The sequence below is a fragment of the Leptosomus discolor genome, chromosome 8 (genome assembly GCF_034619465.1).
Source record: "Leptosomus discolor isolate bLepDis1 chromosome 8, bLepDis1.hap2, whole genome shotgun sequence".
Lineage (NCBI taxonomy): Eukaryota > Metazoa > Chordata > Aves > Leptosomiformes > Leptosomidae > Leptosomus > Leptosomus discolor.
In genome coordinates this window covers 9,741,309-9,758,181 of record NC_141398.1, presented here as the reverse complement: position 1 = coordinate 9,758,181, position 16,873 = coordinate 9,741,309, and the positions used below count along the sequence as shown (strand labels likewise).

The window sequence follows — 16,873 nt, the reverse complement described above, 5'->3', positions numbered from 1 at the left end:
CAAATGCACTACATCTTTCAACTGAGGACGCTGAGCTGATGATGTGGAACGTAAATGAACTTCAATAAGTCTTCCCCCCACAAAAAAAAGAAGAGTTTATAACAGCTAGGAAAGGGCTGCAGAAGCTGCTAGGAAACAGGATCTTACAGATATGAAGAGGCATGCCTTAACAGCTTCTCTAATTTTGCTGAGAACTCAACCACTGAGAATTGTTTAGGGATGAAGGGTTTGTTTGTTTTCAACTTGTCATTTTGTATCGTTGCATTTGACATTTAGCAATTTGTCAAAGTAAAGTTTATACAAACACAAAACTGTTTGAACTCACGTTAATATTATAATCAATGATGACTGGTTTATACTAAAGCTGTTTGGTTTTTTGTTTGGTATTTTTTTGAAAAAATCAAGAGGCAACAAATTGTTTGCAGAAGTCCTTACCTCCTCTGTGGGCTACGGTTCTGAGAGAACTCCGAATCACTGTCCTTTGATGTTGGAGAGCCCTTATATGTATAAAAAACATCCTCAGTTTCAGTAATGTAACTAATCTCATTTGTAAGGTTATCTACAGACGAGTGTCGTGGTTTACGAATTTCATGACGTAGTCTAGGACTCCGCCTTAAAAATAAGGAACACAAGCACAAGTTGGAAGATCAGAATAATTCATAAAACTTCAAAGTGAAATTTCTATCCCGTTGCAATCTACATCCCAAAATCTTCATGACAGGCCTATAGGTCTCACTTTAAATAATCAATTTTTAAACATTTTGTATGTTGTACTAGGCAATCACACACTCCTAGGTTCAGTACACTGAATCAATTTGGTTTTTTCTTCCTCTAAAATGCTACCTGTATTGTTAAAGTTCTAATCATAGGATAATTCAGGTTGGAAGGGACCCAGTCCAACCTCCTGCCCAAAGCAGGGTCAACTGAGGTCAGAGCAGGCTGCTTAAGGTTTTATCTAGTCAGATCTCAAAAAACTTGAAGGACAGAGATGGCACAGCTTCTCTACGCAACCACTGCTCAGCTGAAGTTGTGGCAAAGAGGTTTCTCTTGTTTCAACATATCCTCATCCTCTCACTATGCAACACTGAAGAACCTGGTCTCACCCTCTAGCTAGCCTCTTCCTCCTCCTCAGGCTGTTATTAGGCATCCAGGAAACCCTTGCTACTCCAGGCTGAATGAGTGCAGTTCTCTCAGCCTCTCCTCACCGGGTAAGTGCTCCAGCCTCCTGACTACCTTGGTGGATCATCACCTTTGCTCAGCTCGCTCCAGTTTGTCAGTGTCTTTCTTGTATTAGCGGATACAAAAGCAGCCGCAGCATTTTAGTAAGGTCTAACGGATGCTGAGCAAAAGGGGGATAATCACTTCCTTTGATCTACCACCTATGCTTCTGTTAATATTGCCAGGTTGCTGTGGACTTCTTCGCTGCCAGGGCACACGAGATAGCTCATGTACAGCTTGCTGCCTACAAAGATTACCAGGTCCTCTTCCAGAGAGTTGCATCGCAGACAATACTGTTGCACTGCATTCTTCCTTCCCAGGACTTTGCATTTGCCTTCATTGAATTTCATACAGTTCCTATTGGCCCATTTCTCCAGACTATCAAGTTCCTTTAGGATAGCAGCCCTGCCCCCAAGCTTATTAACTCATCTTCCCAGTCTGGTGGCTGCAAACTTTGAGCAAGCACTTAATTGCCTCCTCTAGGTCATAAAGTCATTAAGCAGGGCAGGTCCCAAGATAGACCCTTGCAGTACTCCACTTCTTACTGGCCTCCAGGTAGAGTATGACCCACTAACAACTCCCCTCTGAGTCTAGTCATCCAACTTTTTTTTTTTTTTAAACCATCTTGTTGTCCACCTTTCCAGAACATGGTGTCTTAACTGGGGTATAATATTCTGCCAGACAGTATCAAAAGCCTTGCTAAAGTCAAGGCGATGCCCACTCTTCTTCTGTCGGCATATATATTCTCAGAACAACAATGTTTAAAAATATATGTACACACTACACAATTATTCTGTTAGAGTACATTCAATTAGAAAAGGTGGGAGGCTGGAAGGTATGGGAAAGGAGGAAACTGGATTTACCAATTAGGGGTAACAGGAGGTGATCGAGAAGGAAGGCTTTTGGTCTCTAGATGCTCAACAGATAAAGATCGTCTCATAGATGGGTTCCAAACCATCCCACCTATAACTTTTCTGCAGTACTGGCTGTTTACAGACCTGAAAAGAAAACAAAACAAAACAAAACTGTATGTGAATTATTTTCCACAGAAAACTTAAATGAACTAAAATATGCTTCTGAAAGTCAATTTTATAATCCATGTGTTTTAAAAGACCCCTGTGCTTACCCCTTCTTACTTATGCATTTGCATTCTCACAGAACCATTTGCTGTCCTTCACTTGTGGCAATAAAACTGTTTGTTAATCCCTGCTACAATGCTAATCGCAAGCCTGGGTAAAAATAACTTTTTCTGAGAGTTATTTTTAACCCAATTGCGTTTAAGATTATGGAGGGGAAAACAGGAAATTCAGTATGTCCTATTGGCATTGAACTGAGTGCCTGACAAAACATGGCTCATAAACAGGCAAAAGATTCTAGACGTTACCTGTTAAAACTCTATAAAGGGGTAACAATTCACTAATGGCTTCACTGAGCACAGGATGACTTTAACCATCTACCTGCTGCCTCAGCAAATAAAGAGCTACAACAGACCACTCACTCTTTCCAGAAGGAAGCCACATTTGAGTGATGTGTTCCTTATAGGAATAAACCATTAGAGAAAGCTCTGACACGAAAAGGGATCTCCAAGTCTGAACTGCTTCTTGTGACAAGAACCTGACAAGATAAGGGTTGCATCAGAATCAAAGCCTCAGCTAAAGAAGCAGTAAAAATATCTTAGTAGTCGAATTATACAGCAGAAAAAAAATTTTCAAGTAGATCAAAACTGAGATCTTGAAGAATTCCACATATTTTGCATTAATCAGCTTTCCTTTTTCACCAGTGCCTGCTCATGCATTTTTCCAATGCAGGTGCCTTTTGAGGTGTAATGTAACTCATGTGATGGAAGACAGAGCCCTAACCCCTAATCCTGACCACAGAATCATTTTAATATTCTCTAGATACTTCAGTTAAGGTACATAACAGAAACAATCTCCTGAACTCCAAGCAGCTGCTCTTCAGATGTCAAATATGAGGATACTTCTCAGAAAACACACTCAAGAGGCTGCCAACGCCTCTATGGAATGGGCTGTACTATCTTGAGGTGACAGTTCCTTCCTCCCATCTATTACTGAAGCTACCCTTTGTGAAAAAACAGGTACATTTTTAGCTTTTCAGCCAGGAATGAGAATGCGCCTAGAAGAGTTTATTCAGCATTCAGTCCAGAAACGTTGAATGAACTTACCTCTCAGAATTTCAGAGATACGATTCAGCTTGCCCTTAGAATAAGGCACACAGGTGATTTATACAACTCAGCAGCCTAATTTAAATGGAATTCCACTAGTACCTTAAGCTAAGAAAATCTAGAAGGGCATAGAGATGGGCAAATAAGAAATTGTACTAAAGGGCTGCAAGCGTTTAACTATATCAACTGATGCAATAAACACTGGGATATCTGCCTCACATGAGCATAAAAGAACAGAGTACAAGAAAGCCACAAATTCCAGTGGAAAACTTGTGATACTTAAGGTGGTAAAACCTGAATGTAACCCCTTTCAAAGCTGACAGAAGTTGGATCAAAAGAATTATTGATGATAAGTCAATCTTAAAACCTCCAGGATCGTATGGTGTGGTTGGTGGGGGTTTTGTGTGGAGGTTTGGTTTTCTGGGGGTTTTGGGGTGGGGTTTTTTTGTGCTTTTTCTTTTAATTTGTTTGGGTTTTAACTTTTTTTTTTTGGTAGGGGTATGTGTGTTTGTTTCTTTGTTCTACTCAATGCAAAATGTTCCTCCTGTAGCTTCCATACGAGCTCAGAGCCATCCTTGTAAAGGAACATGGAAGCTCATGTTGTCTCTTACAACGTTCTACAATCACAAACAAGTAGGAAAGTAAAAATTATCAATATACAACAGATGACTTTGGAAGTGACTTGATCACACCTTTTCTTAAATCTTTTGAGAAAATAATTTGCTGAGTGACAGTGACCAAGTTGATAGGGGCTACTGAAAGTCTTCCAATATTACTGTTGCTTCTTATGTACTTAAGCAGTCTCTGATAGTAAAGGTTGACAAGTCACTTCTGCCTCAGCAGATCCTAAATTTCAGGCCTATTGCTGACATAAATAAGGCCAAAGAACGCATTAATACAGAGGATATCATTAAGCTGATGGAAGATATCACAATGAACAGTTTTCCCTAGAGATTCCTTAAGAGCTTAAATAAGCAATTCATCAGCGATAATGCCTGAGAACAAAATGTTACTTGAAAAGAATTCTTTCTTAGTAACTCAGTTCAATGACAACTATCCTGCATGCTACCAGTTATTAAGCCATTGTATCGGTAAATATGCCAAAAATCAAATGTTTGGTAAAAATTGGAATGATACTAAGCTAGTACTCTTTGTAACTCATATTGTCTTCCTTCTTAACATTACAAGGGCTGTGCAATGCCTGTGTGTGTGTGTATACACAAGCATCAGGATTTTGAATCTGTTTGCAAATTTTGAGAAAGAATGGACGCTAGGACGTGACAATCCTACAAGCTTTGAGAAAGTCACCTCCTCAAAACCTTCAATCTATGAAGAACAAGTTCACATTACTCCATAGAGGAGCTAATTCTCAAGATATGGATCTGTAAAAGGTTGGAAAATTAGATTACTCTTTGTACAACTACTTGTTTTCACTTGCTTCAGCTATGATCTAGTACTAAGTGAAAATACGGAATTCCACTCCAGCAGAAAAAACCCCACATTTTATCAGCCTTCTTACTGTTGGACAGCCTTCATAGGTTAACTGCTTCATTTACAAGCAATACTAGTCCACTTGGTATGAATTTCTGCAGTATCTAAAGAGACATGGCAAGTACCTAAAGAGACATGGCAAGTATGAAAAGCCAGCCAGCCACCAAAGTCTAGGAAGCTATTTGAAGTAAGATGACATCATTCAAAAGTTAAAGCTTATCCAAACAGGAAAGAGAGAATCAGTCTGACAAATTAAATGCAAAATTAAACTGTTAAGGGAACACACTGCAAAAAACCCACAAACAAACACCACCCACAAAAAAAGAAAACTATAAAATACTTCTCCAAAAATCATCAGAACAAGCGGATTTCTATGGAATCTACATAGACTACAGATGCTCAAAGAACCAAAGAACCCTCCAAAATCTTACATTCAGAGAAGATAACGACATAGGACTTTCTTTTTCATTCACTATTAATGGGAATGATTTTTTATGTCTTTCATGACACTTTTTAGGGAGAGGGGTTGGGGGGTGGGGATAGGACACAGAGATAATGACAACACATGGCATGACACATTTGTAGCTGCATTGCTGATAAATGAAACAACAGAACAAATCAACACAACGAAAAAAGTCACTGGGACTGATGCTTACAAAAAAAAAATCTAAAAGCCTCTAAGATGAAATAGTAGAACTATGAGAGTATAACGTTCCCCTTTAAACTAGTGATTTAATCTACTCAAGATTTCAAAAAGAATTTGACAAGGGCTCTTAAACCCATAAAGAAACTAAATAGCTGGGGAATAGGGTCCTTACTTCAAGGAACTACCTGTTCACTTGTGACATAAAAAGAGAGAACAGGAAAAAATGTTTTAGATTTATAGTAAAAAAAGATCAGCAGTGAGGTCTTAGAGGGATATCTGTTGGGGGCTTTTCTGTTCAACATATTCACTAATGATCTAGAGAAAAGAGTGAACAAAGTTTGCTGAAGATATTAATCACATAGGATAGCAAAAGTAAAGGTCAATTGTGAAGAAATGTAGAAAGACATTACAATGTCAAGCGACTAAAAAAATGGCACATGAAGTTTAATGAATTTAGGGCCCAGTTGGTGCATATGGGAAGGAATAATCCCAACTTTATATAGCAAAATGACAGGCTCTGAAGTATTAGTTTTGGGGAACTAGAACTTAGATATCCCTGTGAAACTACCAGCTCCATGACTAGCAGAACCCAATGAGGCAAATAAGCGTCACAAAAGTAGTATCTTGAATACTTGGACCGGACAAAGTTTTTCATCTCAATGTCAGTAATAAGTGGTTGGCATGACGCACTCCAGAAACTGCCCTAAGGTATTAAACAGAGTGTGTATATGACACTAAGAGCTCAAAACAAAACTGTTCAGCAAATTCTTTCACTGGATCATTAGCCACACGATATTTTTACTTTCTAGTGTTCTTATACCTCAAACTGAAACAGCAAGTTGAAACAATACCAGTAAAACATACTTACATTCAAAAACTTTTTTAGGAAATGGTACGAAAAGTTCTATTATAATGATACCATGTTGCAGAAACTGAAACCACAGCTCTAAACCTATTCAAATGGGTCACATACAGACTGGGACACAGCTGTTGGCAGAAGAGAACTCTGCCACTCCAGCTTGAGCTATCACTGACTCAGATCCTCCCGTTCCCATTACAAAGTAAAACATGCTTTCACACAATACTCACTTTGCTGGATTTCTAGAACCCAGGGTCCAATAATGGGACAGTATCTTTTTTTCATGAGGTAGTGACTTCTTCGCCTGAAAAAACGTGTGATGCTCTACACAAGATTTCCATAAATTTTTGCATGCTCTGTAATTTAACATGTTGAAGGCAACAATATGCTCTCTGGATTCATTCTGTAATGGTAGGAAATGCCATGTTTCAGTATATACAAGCAGATTAAACACAGTAAACTCACTCATAAAACAACAACAAAATTACTTTCAGCTTAAATAGGAAAAGTGCATTTAGGAAAACAAAAAAGCAGCATATAGTAGATTTTGAGCCCGCGATGGCCAAAATAGCCCTGTGACTATATGAAATTCTAAACTGCAGAATAGTTTAAGCAATACTGAAAAACTATTAAGTTGATCAGTGTTTTGTTGCCTTAACATTTAAGGCAAAGAAAAATTGAACATGACCTCTTGAGCAAAACAAAATTAAATGACTACTTACATGTTTTTGTCGTTGTTGTATAAAAAACTTTTTCCTTTTAAAGGAAATTTTTAATATGTTCACCCTAAAAGAAACAAACAGACCATGAAACACTAAACAATTTACTGGGATAAAACAATGAAAAATAATACTGCATGCAGCAAGCCTGAAAGATTACAGCTGTTAAATATTCAATGAATAACATGCAGTCATCTCCTGTGTTTAAAGCCAAACAGATATCAAGAAACTCAAAGGGAAAATTCTAGCTAAGAAGGCCTTTTTAAAATTGAGATTCTTCCTCATTTCCTCTTTAAATAGTTCACATAGCAATTCTCTCCCACCAAATCTATTCTTACAGCAAAAAACTTGATGACATCCTTTACTAAGCTGCACAAATGGTAAATGTGTCAAGTTTGTATAACTTAAGAATCATATGACAACTGTGACTAAAGGAACAAAGCTTAAGACCTGAATGACACGACAAGGTTGGTCATACAACATCTGAAATTTCCCATAGACTTCACAGAATTGGCTTCATAATGCAAAAAATATAATGTATTAATAATTAAACAAAAGTTGCAGTTAAAATCATAATTGTAGAAGGATGAAAACTGTAAGAATGAGTGTTAATATGTTTTTCACTTCAATTATTAACATTTCTACATAATTTATGTGGTAATTCTATACAGAATTGAATGCCTCTCTTCTATGTATATGAATAAAGATTTTTCTAAGGTAAGGATTACAATTGGAATTGGTGCTCAAGCAATTTTCATTTTAATTATATGCTTATCAGTTTTGCTAAATTAAACAAGCTTCTAAGTACCCACGCACCTTCCTACAGCAAAACAAGATTTGTCTCTAAATACTGAAATTTTCTCTGCAATACTTCAATAACTGAAAACCTACACATTTTAGGAAAAGAAATCTGTGATCCGTGATCAGCTGGAATCACACAGATGCCTTGGGAAAGCTATTTAAGGTCTGCTCAAGTCATATCTACCTCAAAAACACCATGAAAGGGTTTTGGAAGGTTGCTGCTAAAAATCTCACAATATTCTCGTCAACTGATACTGTTTCACAGCATCTTAGATCTCAACAGGTATGAACGATATTGAAGGTCGTCTCAATTCTTATCACCATTTTTGCATCACTCTCAGCACGCGGGACAACGGCATATCATTCATTCCCCATCGCCCAGAGATGCACTTTAGTTACAGAGCAACGTCCTTCCCTGATACAGGAGTATATTTGCCGGTTACAAACAAGAAAGGTAAGGGAATGAACAATCCCCCCTCCAAACAAAAGAGGTGGAAAACTGAACTTGTGCCCATTTCTGAAAATGCTTTTTCAATTTTCAATGCTCTATCAATTACAGAACCACAAAGAAACAGTAATTCCATTAACACTTTTTTTGGTGACCAGGTAAATTGTTGTGCAAGTCAATGGGAAGCTGAAGTCATAGCCACCTCTCCAGTGAGGCCAGCTCTTGAAACACTTGTGCCGTTTGACTTGCTGCCTCAAACAGTAATGATCTGTATTGCCCATCTAAAAGTTCTGGATTCTGAACTTCCCGGTAAGTCACAAACTTTCAGCTGTGTTTACTGAGATTTATATATAAATCTTTTATCAATTCTAGAGCTATTCTACTTGGACTAACACTCAAGTTCTGTGCTTCTGGTTCTTTCTTACCACATTTCTTGTCTTAGATAAAACTTCAACAACTAAGTTTCTGAAGTCATTCTCAGCCTACACAGTTGCTGTCTCGGTCTGTTCTTACCCTAACACAGAGCCAGCAGAAATGCAGGACACAGAAACCTAACCTTGTAGACTAAGCAAAAAACCCTCCATCCAACAACAAAAAGGTGGCCAACATCCCCAAATAACAAAACTCTCAATTGCTCTCCTCTCCCCCGCCCCTTTTTTTTTAAAAAAAAAAAACAAACCACACCCCGTGATTCACTGCATGACCACATAATCACTTCAAGTCAAATCAGGGGTTTAAGCCTCTTTATTTTGACTCTCCTCTAAGTAGAGCATCCCTCTCTATTCCATTCATTCTTCTTAAAGTACAACTAAACCTATTTAATTCAGTGACAAAGAACACTTGCTAATCTGACAGTTTTATTTAACATTAACTAAAAATCATTTGCAATGTTACGCCTACAAGTTGAGTGAATATTCAGATAAAGAAAAATCCACAAAATATCCAAGAGATTAAGGTATCGAAGGATTTAGATTTAAGAAGTGCTTGAAGGTGCCACATCCAAAACATGATCTGAATAGAATGGAGTTACTTTTGTCCTAACTGGTGGCTCACCTGCCCTTATTAGTCACCAATAACCTGTCCAGTGACTATGCAACATTCAGAAATCATTAAATTTCATGGTTTACATGTAAAATGCTCAATACATGTAGCATACTAATAATGATATAAATAATTATAAACAAGCATATTAATAATTATAGATCTTTTGGGTTTCGTCTTCCCATCATTCACAATGGTCAAAACAGATCTCACTAAGTGAGCAGAATTACTCATTCCCAATCAAATTGGCCATTCTGTCTTAGCACTTAGTATTAAGAGCCGGTATTTTTGACCTGAAGCAAAAATGTTTCTTTAGCTCTAAGTCTTATACTTTGCCATTGGAAGATTCAACAGGAAAGGTTCTGTTAAATTTAGTATGTAAGACTGCCAAGTGGTTTTTTAAATTTTAACTAGCAAAGTCAAATATATTCCTCTAGCAGTTTCTCTGAAGTTTTCAAAGCAAAGAAACTGCATACACTGAATGGCACTTAATATGTAACCTTAACGGCTGCTGATGTAAAGAGTGTTTGTAAGTTTTTGTCATAGATATTTTACTTGCAAAACAAATTTGGAGGTTATGGCAAAACAGTCAAGCACCCCCAAGAATTAGTTTCCAGAAGACATGAAATACTGTGTTAAATCCATAGTTATTTTTTAAACCTGTCTTGACTTGCATTGCCTATGACTGATCAGTCAGCTCCTTAATGTAGGTTGCTTTGATTGAAAATCCTCCTTTTGCCAAGGCAGCACTCTCTCACTGCCTCTGTTCCTGAAAACTTTTGGTCCCCTTTGACTATTACCATATGGCATAGCTGTATTGTTGTGATCCACTGATGCTGCAGAGTATTTTACTTCAAGTTTTGGAAAGAGTGCTTTGATGGTGTTTGCTGCCACCTTGAGCTCTACCACGTTTATGGTGAAGCTTGCTCAGCCCATAGGACAAACTACTTACTGCAAATGGTCTTATATAAAAAGCCCAAATACAATTTCAACTATCCGAATGGGGTTTTTTTTGCATTTTCAGGCATATACTGTTCTGTAAGGAATCTCCTTACCTACTCACCTTCAGCCCAACCAAGATACATTAAAACTCCAGGCATTACAGAAATACATCTGTATTGAGGTCTAAAATGAAATTTGAAGTATATACTACAAATACAGCACAAGCTAGTCTGCTCTGGTAGGGAATGGACACCAGTCCTGCATGAAGAATTATGACTAAATCATTCAATAAGCCAGAAAGAAACTATCAAAAAGTTATCCTCTATGTAGTGAATTTTGTCTTCTTTCAAGTTGAAAAGATATTTTTAGAGAGAGAGTAGGAAATCTTGGAACAATTGCATTAGCTGTCAGCTGAAAACATTGCTGCCTAAACCTCATCTTTTAGAGTGGAAATTATTTGAACTGAAAAACCTCTGTGGTTTTTTTTCCTCTCAATTTCTTTTTGTAAACGAGAATAGGTTTTTGTGAACGATATTTTAGCTTTTGTGTTTCACTCCACTCTGCTCTCCAGGAGTAAAAGTAGCACAGGAAGTTGCAGATTCCTCAGGTTTTTTTGTGCTATAAAGCTCTCTCTCCCTTCCCTAGAAAATCATATAGCCCTGGATTTTAAAATGTCATCGCTATGTTTTTCAGTAATAACTATTACCCATTCATACCTTAGGTCACTAAGTTGGCAGGACAAGACTCACAGAAGACAGAAAATGCCTCCAGTTGGCAGTTTTTAAACCCTGCAGCTGTTTAAAGAAGCTGAGAGACTGACATATGAAAGGGCAGAGCTCAAGGCACAAAGATGAAAGATAAAAGTCTTTTATCCTTTAGTGTGCTTTAGAAACGAAAAAATACAAGATGTCACTGTGTTGTGTGGGAGGATTATTGACATACATTTAGGATGCTTACAGTACATCCAAGTGAGTTGAAATCCAACTCAGTGCAAAGAAAAGAAAACAAAAACCCAGAGACTATGCAGAACATTTTCCACTAAAATTTAAATTGAAAATGATTTTATTGCTTTCCCATAGGAAATACTTGTTAGGTTGGGTTCATAATGAAAGGATGGAATGACTCAAGTATTTAAGGAATATTGCTAAGAAGGCCTCTTTTTACATAATTAAGGGGCAAAAAGCAAGCACCACCCATTAGAATGCACTTTTCTATCATGATTAAGACGACTATACCACCTTACTGAAAACATTCTCCAGAAAAACTGTTACAAATTATATGAGGAAAACACGCATAACATCACAAAGCTATACTTTATCAAGTATACATATCAAACTCATACTTATTTTAAAAAAGAACGGGAAAAATTTCTGATACAATCCAAAAACCTTAAGGAAATGCACAGCCTCCATGTAATTTCTAATTTATGTTACCATTTTTAGTATGGTATAACTAATAAAGCCCATAAGTACTACAAATAATTATAGTGTAACTAATTTTTAATGCATTCTTGTTAGACTTCTTGAGTACATTGTTTCTTTGTAGTGATTATTTTCTACAGCACTATCATGCACTCTAATGTTTTCAGTATCAGAGAATAATACAAAGGTCTCTCCCTTGGAGACTCAAAAATGTGTTAACATTATATAGCCTTGTCTGATGACACTTAAATTTGTCTGAATTATTTTATCCTAGTTCCAGCAAATCCGAAACTCCAAATAACTCATTTCTTTTCTGAGAAGCAAGTATCTTCTTGCTGAATGACACGATCAGATCATTAGCTGTTGATCTTTACTAGTAATAACGATTTTTCTTAGGAAAAGACACATTATTTGGTGTAACAGCAGCAAATCTCTAAGACTACAGGGTCCTCCTAATCATGTACTCACACCTGTATATGAATTAATTTGATCAAGACTTCACACAGTCCAAGTTCAAAAGTCTTAGAGAATTAAAAGGCTAGGCAACAGGTTTCATTTTTATCTCAACACAAGGAAATAAAAGGATACCCCATAAAGAACAAATTTATGTATTGTAGTCTTCTTTGGAATAAACGTTAAAGCAAATGGAAATAAGCTTGAAAAGATCAGACATATTTCTTTACTAGTAAAGGAGTTTACCAGGGATAGAAGCTTGTGCAGATCAGTTTTCTATATACAGCGATTCCACCGGATGCAATCCCAATCATGAGATCTAGATTATGGAGATCCTGCAAAAGAAAAATACCGTAAGAACACATATGTAGTTTGTGTCATTCCCATTTATCTACTTATAAATTCATTTTCAGGTTTTCTATACTTAAATTGCTACTCCCAAGGCAAAAATTCAATTTCATATTTGAATTTTTTTTCATTCATCTCTTTCCTTTGATGTTATCCACTAGGTATTGTAAGTTTTCACTCATCGAAATAAGTTGTAATTTTCATCATACTACACTAGATATTCTTTAGGTCAGTATCAGATTAATTTTTCAAGTCCAGACGTATTAATTTAACCATGGGAAAGAAGCTGAAGCACTTCCCCAGATCAGTCAGGTAAACGTCACAGAATTTTGGAAACTGAACACAAATGTCCTGATTTTAAGCTGTTTAAAAACAAAGGAAATGATTCCTTATTTTTTCCAAAAAAGTCTTACCAGCAAAGACTGGGCAGAAGGTGACCACAATTCTGCATATAAGAGTATGCTAGAGGAATTTATAAGTGTACATGAATATTTGAAGCACTAAACGAAATTCATTTTTTAACTAAACCAAAACCTGTGCATCAGCTTAACACTCTCAACTGGAAAAATGAATCCACAAATTTACAATCCTTTATAGGTATTGAGATATTCAAGAGGAAATATGCTTCCAATATAAGCAAACACTTGAGTTAAAAGAAAAAAACAAAAGGGCAGGGGGCAGGATGCTTGAATGGTCAATTTGAGTCTAAACCCAAACTGATGTTACGAAAGTTACAAATTTTGGCTTCCTATTTCTCTATGATCAACATGTACCAATATGTTGTTACACAAATTTCTAAACAGAGTTGAACACATAAACCTATGTGTAAGTATAGAACTCACTGGTTAAAACATCAGGTTTGACTCAAAAGTAGTTTCAGACTATTTTGTAAAGGATGGCCAAAGGTAACTGATTCTCTTGAAGCCTTCAGTAGCTTAGCTGGTCCTCTAGATGGTACTCTGTGCTCAGTTAATAATACAGTTTTATTCTATGTCCAATCCCAATTTCTTTATATTAGTAAGGTACAGAAGAATAGGAACAGGTAGCATATGCTCTAACAATGCTGTGGAAAGTCTACAACACATCCTTTAAAGTAGTTGAATAGAAGCGTGATACAGGCATATGAATAAATGAAGCTGAACTTAATCTGCAATGTGATTTATAAATCTCCAGTGAAATAGCACAGCAGTTCATAGACAATGAGCAATACCTATTTAAGATATCATGCATAAACACTGAATGCTGAGAAGATGAGAGGAATACCAGTCCTATCTCTGAGAGTATAATAAAAGAAAATCATTAAGTAGGTAGCAGTCCAGATACACTCAAGGTAGCCCAGAATCAGTTGAAATTATTAATAACCCTCAGTAACCTCCTGCCTCACTTTGCCAAGAACTGCTGCTAGAGGAGGTGGTCGAATCTCCATCGGAAGAAGCTCCCAAACTGCCAGTTTATTCTGGCATAATGCAGGAATCCGGAATTGACACCCCTTTATTTCAATACTTGGGGAGAAAACTGGGGTATTTCAGGAGATGAACTGCATGTAATTTAGCTGCCCCTGCCATGATACAGTCAACCCAAAGCAGGACAGAAACCGGTATTATTAGCAGTGGGAGCTTACTCCAGGTTCCTGCTTTTAAAAATCAATACTGTCAAGAAAAAACAGCTTTAGAAGAAAACACTAAAATCTACATGATTTAGCAGAAATAAAGGATTAGCTAACCACTTGATATGGATTAATTAGGCTAAACTACTCTTATTTTCTCCAGGAGCTTTGTCAGAACAAAGTTCATTCCCCACCACTGTCTGTCCCAGTCCAAAACACTAAGCTCCCATGCTATTTGTTGTAATGAATTCTCTTAAGTTAAAGCTAAGAAAACTGAAAACAAGATTTTGGACTAGTATAAAGAAAGAAGGTCTCCCAAAAGAAAGATGATGTAGGTGTGCAGTTATTTTCCTTCCAAAACATTTACGCTGTTAAATTGCACAACTAAGAAAAAACATGCATATATTTTTCTTTTTAACTGTTACTTTATAGACCTATTAATAAAAAAATTTTTAAAGATAAAAACAATCACACCAGACATTTAGCTAGTTAAATACTGATTCACATTTGATTTCATTTACAATTACTATCTGGATTTTTGTAGATATCGAAATAATACTGATTCTACAAATTTCATATCTTCGTCTCTCTGAGTAAAAGTGAAAGATGAGTTAACATCAGACTGAATGTAATTATATGGATATAATTACAGTGAGTTTATACAGGAGTATTTTAGGAATTCTTAGAAATCTAATGCAACACACTTATTTGTAGCAGCATAAAGAAAAAAAAACTGAAGAAAACATCATGCTGAAGGAAGAAAATTACTTTTTCTATCCCTTCCATCATTACAGAAATTGATGATTAACATTCCCAGTGTCAGGATTATTAACAAGTCTCAGAAAAATGTTAAGAAAAACAGTAGTCATCTTCATTTAGGAAATCGATCATCTGCACTACACTTCACTAAGTTTTTATACTACAAGCTTTATGTCAAAATTTTGCTATTACATAAAAGCACAAATGGTAACTTGCACACTAGGATGCAGTAAAAAGAAATATTTTGGGGATCTGTCTCAGACAGCTAGTGCAATCAAACATTTCAATCCGAGTAGTCAGTGAAATACTAAGATATGTTTCTTATCAATGCACACCCTGTATCTGAAAGATTTCAAATACATTTTTAGCAGTCATCTTCCACGCTGTTAAACTGTGCTTAGATTTAGCCTGGAGTCAGAGAATACAAGAATAAAAAACCCCCAACAATCTCTATATTCTTAACATTGTGTTAGAAATTCAGAGGAAGTAAATTCTTAAAACACGTGCCAACTACTTCATAGCACTAAACAGAGAATTCCTTTTTTTTTTCATGCTAAGACATTCATGAACTTTAGTAAAATTATTAAGTAAAATATATTGCAGTATCGAAACAATTTATCTAACAATATATTGTTACTCTTCCAAGGAGATCTAACTTATTTGGTTGAAATTCCAGCATCTATGCTACACAGAAATTACTGAAACATTATGCAACTCTTTAATTAAACATAAGACATGATAAAGTCAATACTTAAATGCTACTGATATTTACTGCTATTATGTAAAAAAGGCATACAATTTTTTTTTCCAAGTGAATTTATAATCACAATGTAAACATACTCTACCACTGTGCAATTCCACTCCATAGAATTCAAGTGTTCGTGCTATATTTATGTAGCAAGACTCTGCTTCAGATTGCTTGAGGCCACTAAAGGAGGAAGAAAAAAAAATATGGACTGCAGTCAAAAATAAAAGACATGGTATTATTTTTACTCCAAATGCAGAAAACCAGAAGAACCCCACAGCCCAAAACCGAACCTCATTAACTACTGCCATGAGTTCTTCACTTGTGAAGGCCCTCCTAAACTCCTCTCAAAAAATCAATCAAGTTATATATAATGTTACTAACTTAGCCATTCTGGGCCAGCTCTTTTTAGAAAAAAAAATCATTTGACCTGTTTTGTTTAAAAGTGATGAGGAAGTGATTCCCCTATTAAAGCTCCCTTTATAACAAGAAGCTGTATCTGTAAATATTCTATACTGCGTAGTCTCTCAGAAGGAAGTAATTTAGAAGACAGATTAGAAGCAGGAATGTGATAAAAAAAAATAAAGGGGAGAAAGATTAAGTAAGTTAAAGTTATCAAATTCACTGAGGAAAAGCCATCTGAGTTTATTTACAATCTGTAAGTCTTAAAATATTTTTTCTCCTGCTGCTAGATGTAAAATGTGCTGCAAGACTTAAGAGGAGTCTATCTTCTGGTCTCCTAGAAAGCTTCTATGATTCTGAGACTTTATTTTCCAGATACAAACCCTCAAAAATCCCCACACCTCGCATAAGCAACTATATACCTTCATGGAGAGCTACGTGCAATCTACTAGGAGTTTTTAAAACGAAAGGACGCAGCAGTAATCCCTACCTAGCTGATTCTCCCATGCAGCCTACTAATTATTCATCTGAGGGGAATGCAACGTGGCCTAAACAAGATTCCTTTGCACGATAACGAAAGTAGCCCCTTCCAATAAATTGCAGGGCCAAGACCAGACAAGAACCAATCAGACAAGAGGCAGCTGTAACCTGGAATCTGCCTTAACTTACTGACACTGTGCTGCACCCACAGCGATCCTGGTCTCACAGAACACATGAGCGATTCAAGCACTATAGCGTGTTCGAGTAACTGTAAGAAGAGGCTGAGGGATGCGTGTAGTATCTACACACATC

At 36.5% G+C, this 16,873-nt stretch overlaps 1 protein-coding gene across 4 annotated transcripts in view; it reads right to left on the bottom strand.

The window, feature by feature from the left end:
* PTPN3 (protein tyrosine phosphatase non-receptor type 3) overlaps positions 1 to 16,873 on the bottom strand; it is a 155,700-nt gene that overhangs the window by 41,831 nt on the left and 96,996 nt on the right. For 3 of the 4 annotated variants that reach the window (XM_086468937.1, XM_086468938.1, XM_009957600.2), the window contains 6 exons: positions 15,775 to 15,862; positions 12,468 to 12,556; positions 7,119 to 7,182; positions 6,627 to 6,799; positions 2,082 to 2,216; positions 436 to 612 (listed from right to left, as the gene is read on the bottom strand). In XM_086468937.1, coding sequence (XP_086325063.1) covers positions 436 to 612; positions 2,082 to 2,216; positions 6,627 to 6,799; positions 7,119 to 7,182; positions 12,468 to 12,556; positions 15,775 to 15,862 — 726 coding nt within the window. The remainder of the gene's footprint in view (positions 1 to 435; positions 613 to 2,081; positions 2,217 to 6,626; positions 6,800 to 7,118; positions 7,183 to 12,467; positions 12,557 to 15,774; positions 15,863 to 16,873) is intronic. The other variant, XM_009957601.2, reaches the window with a different exon arrangement.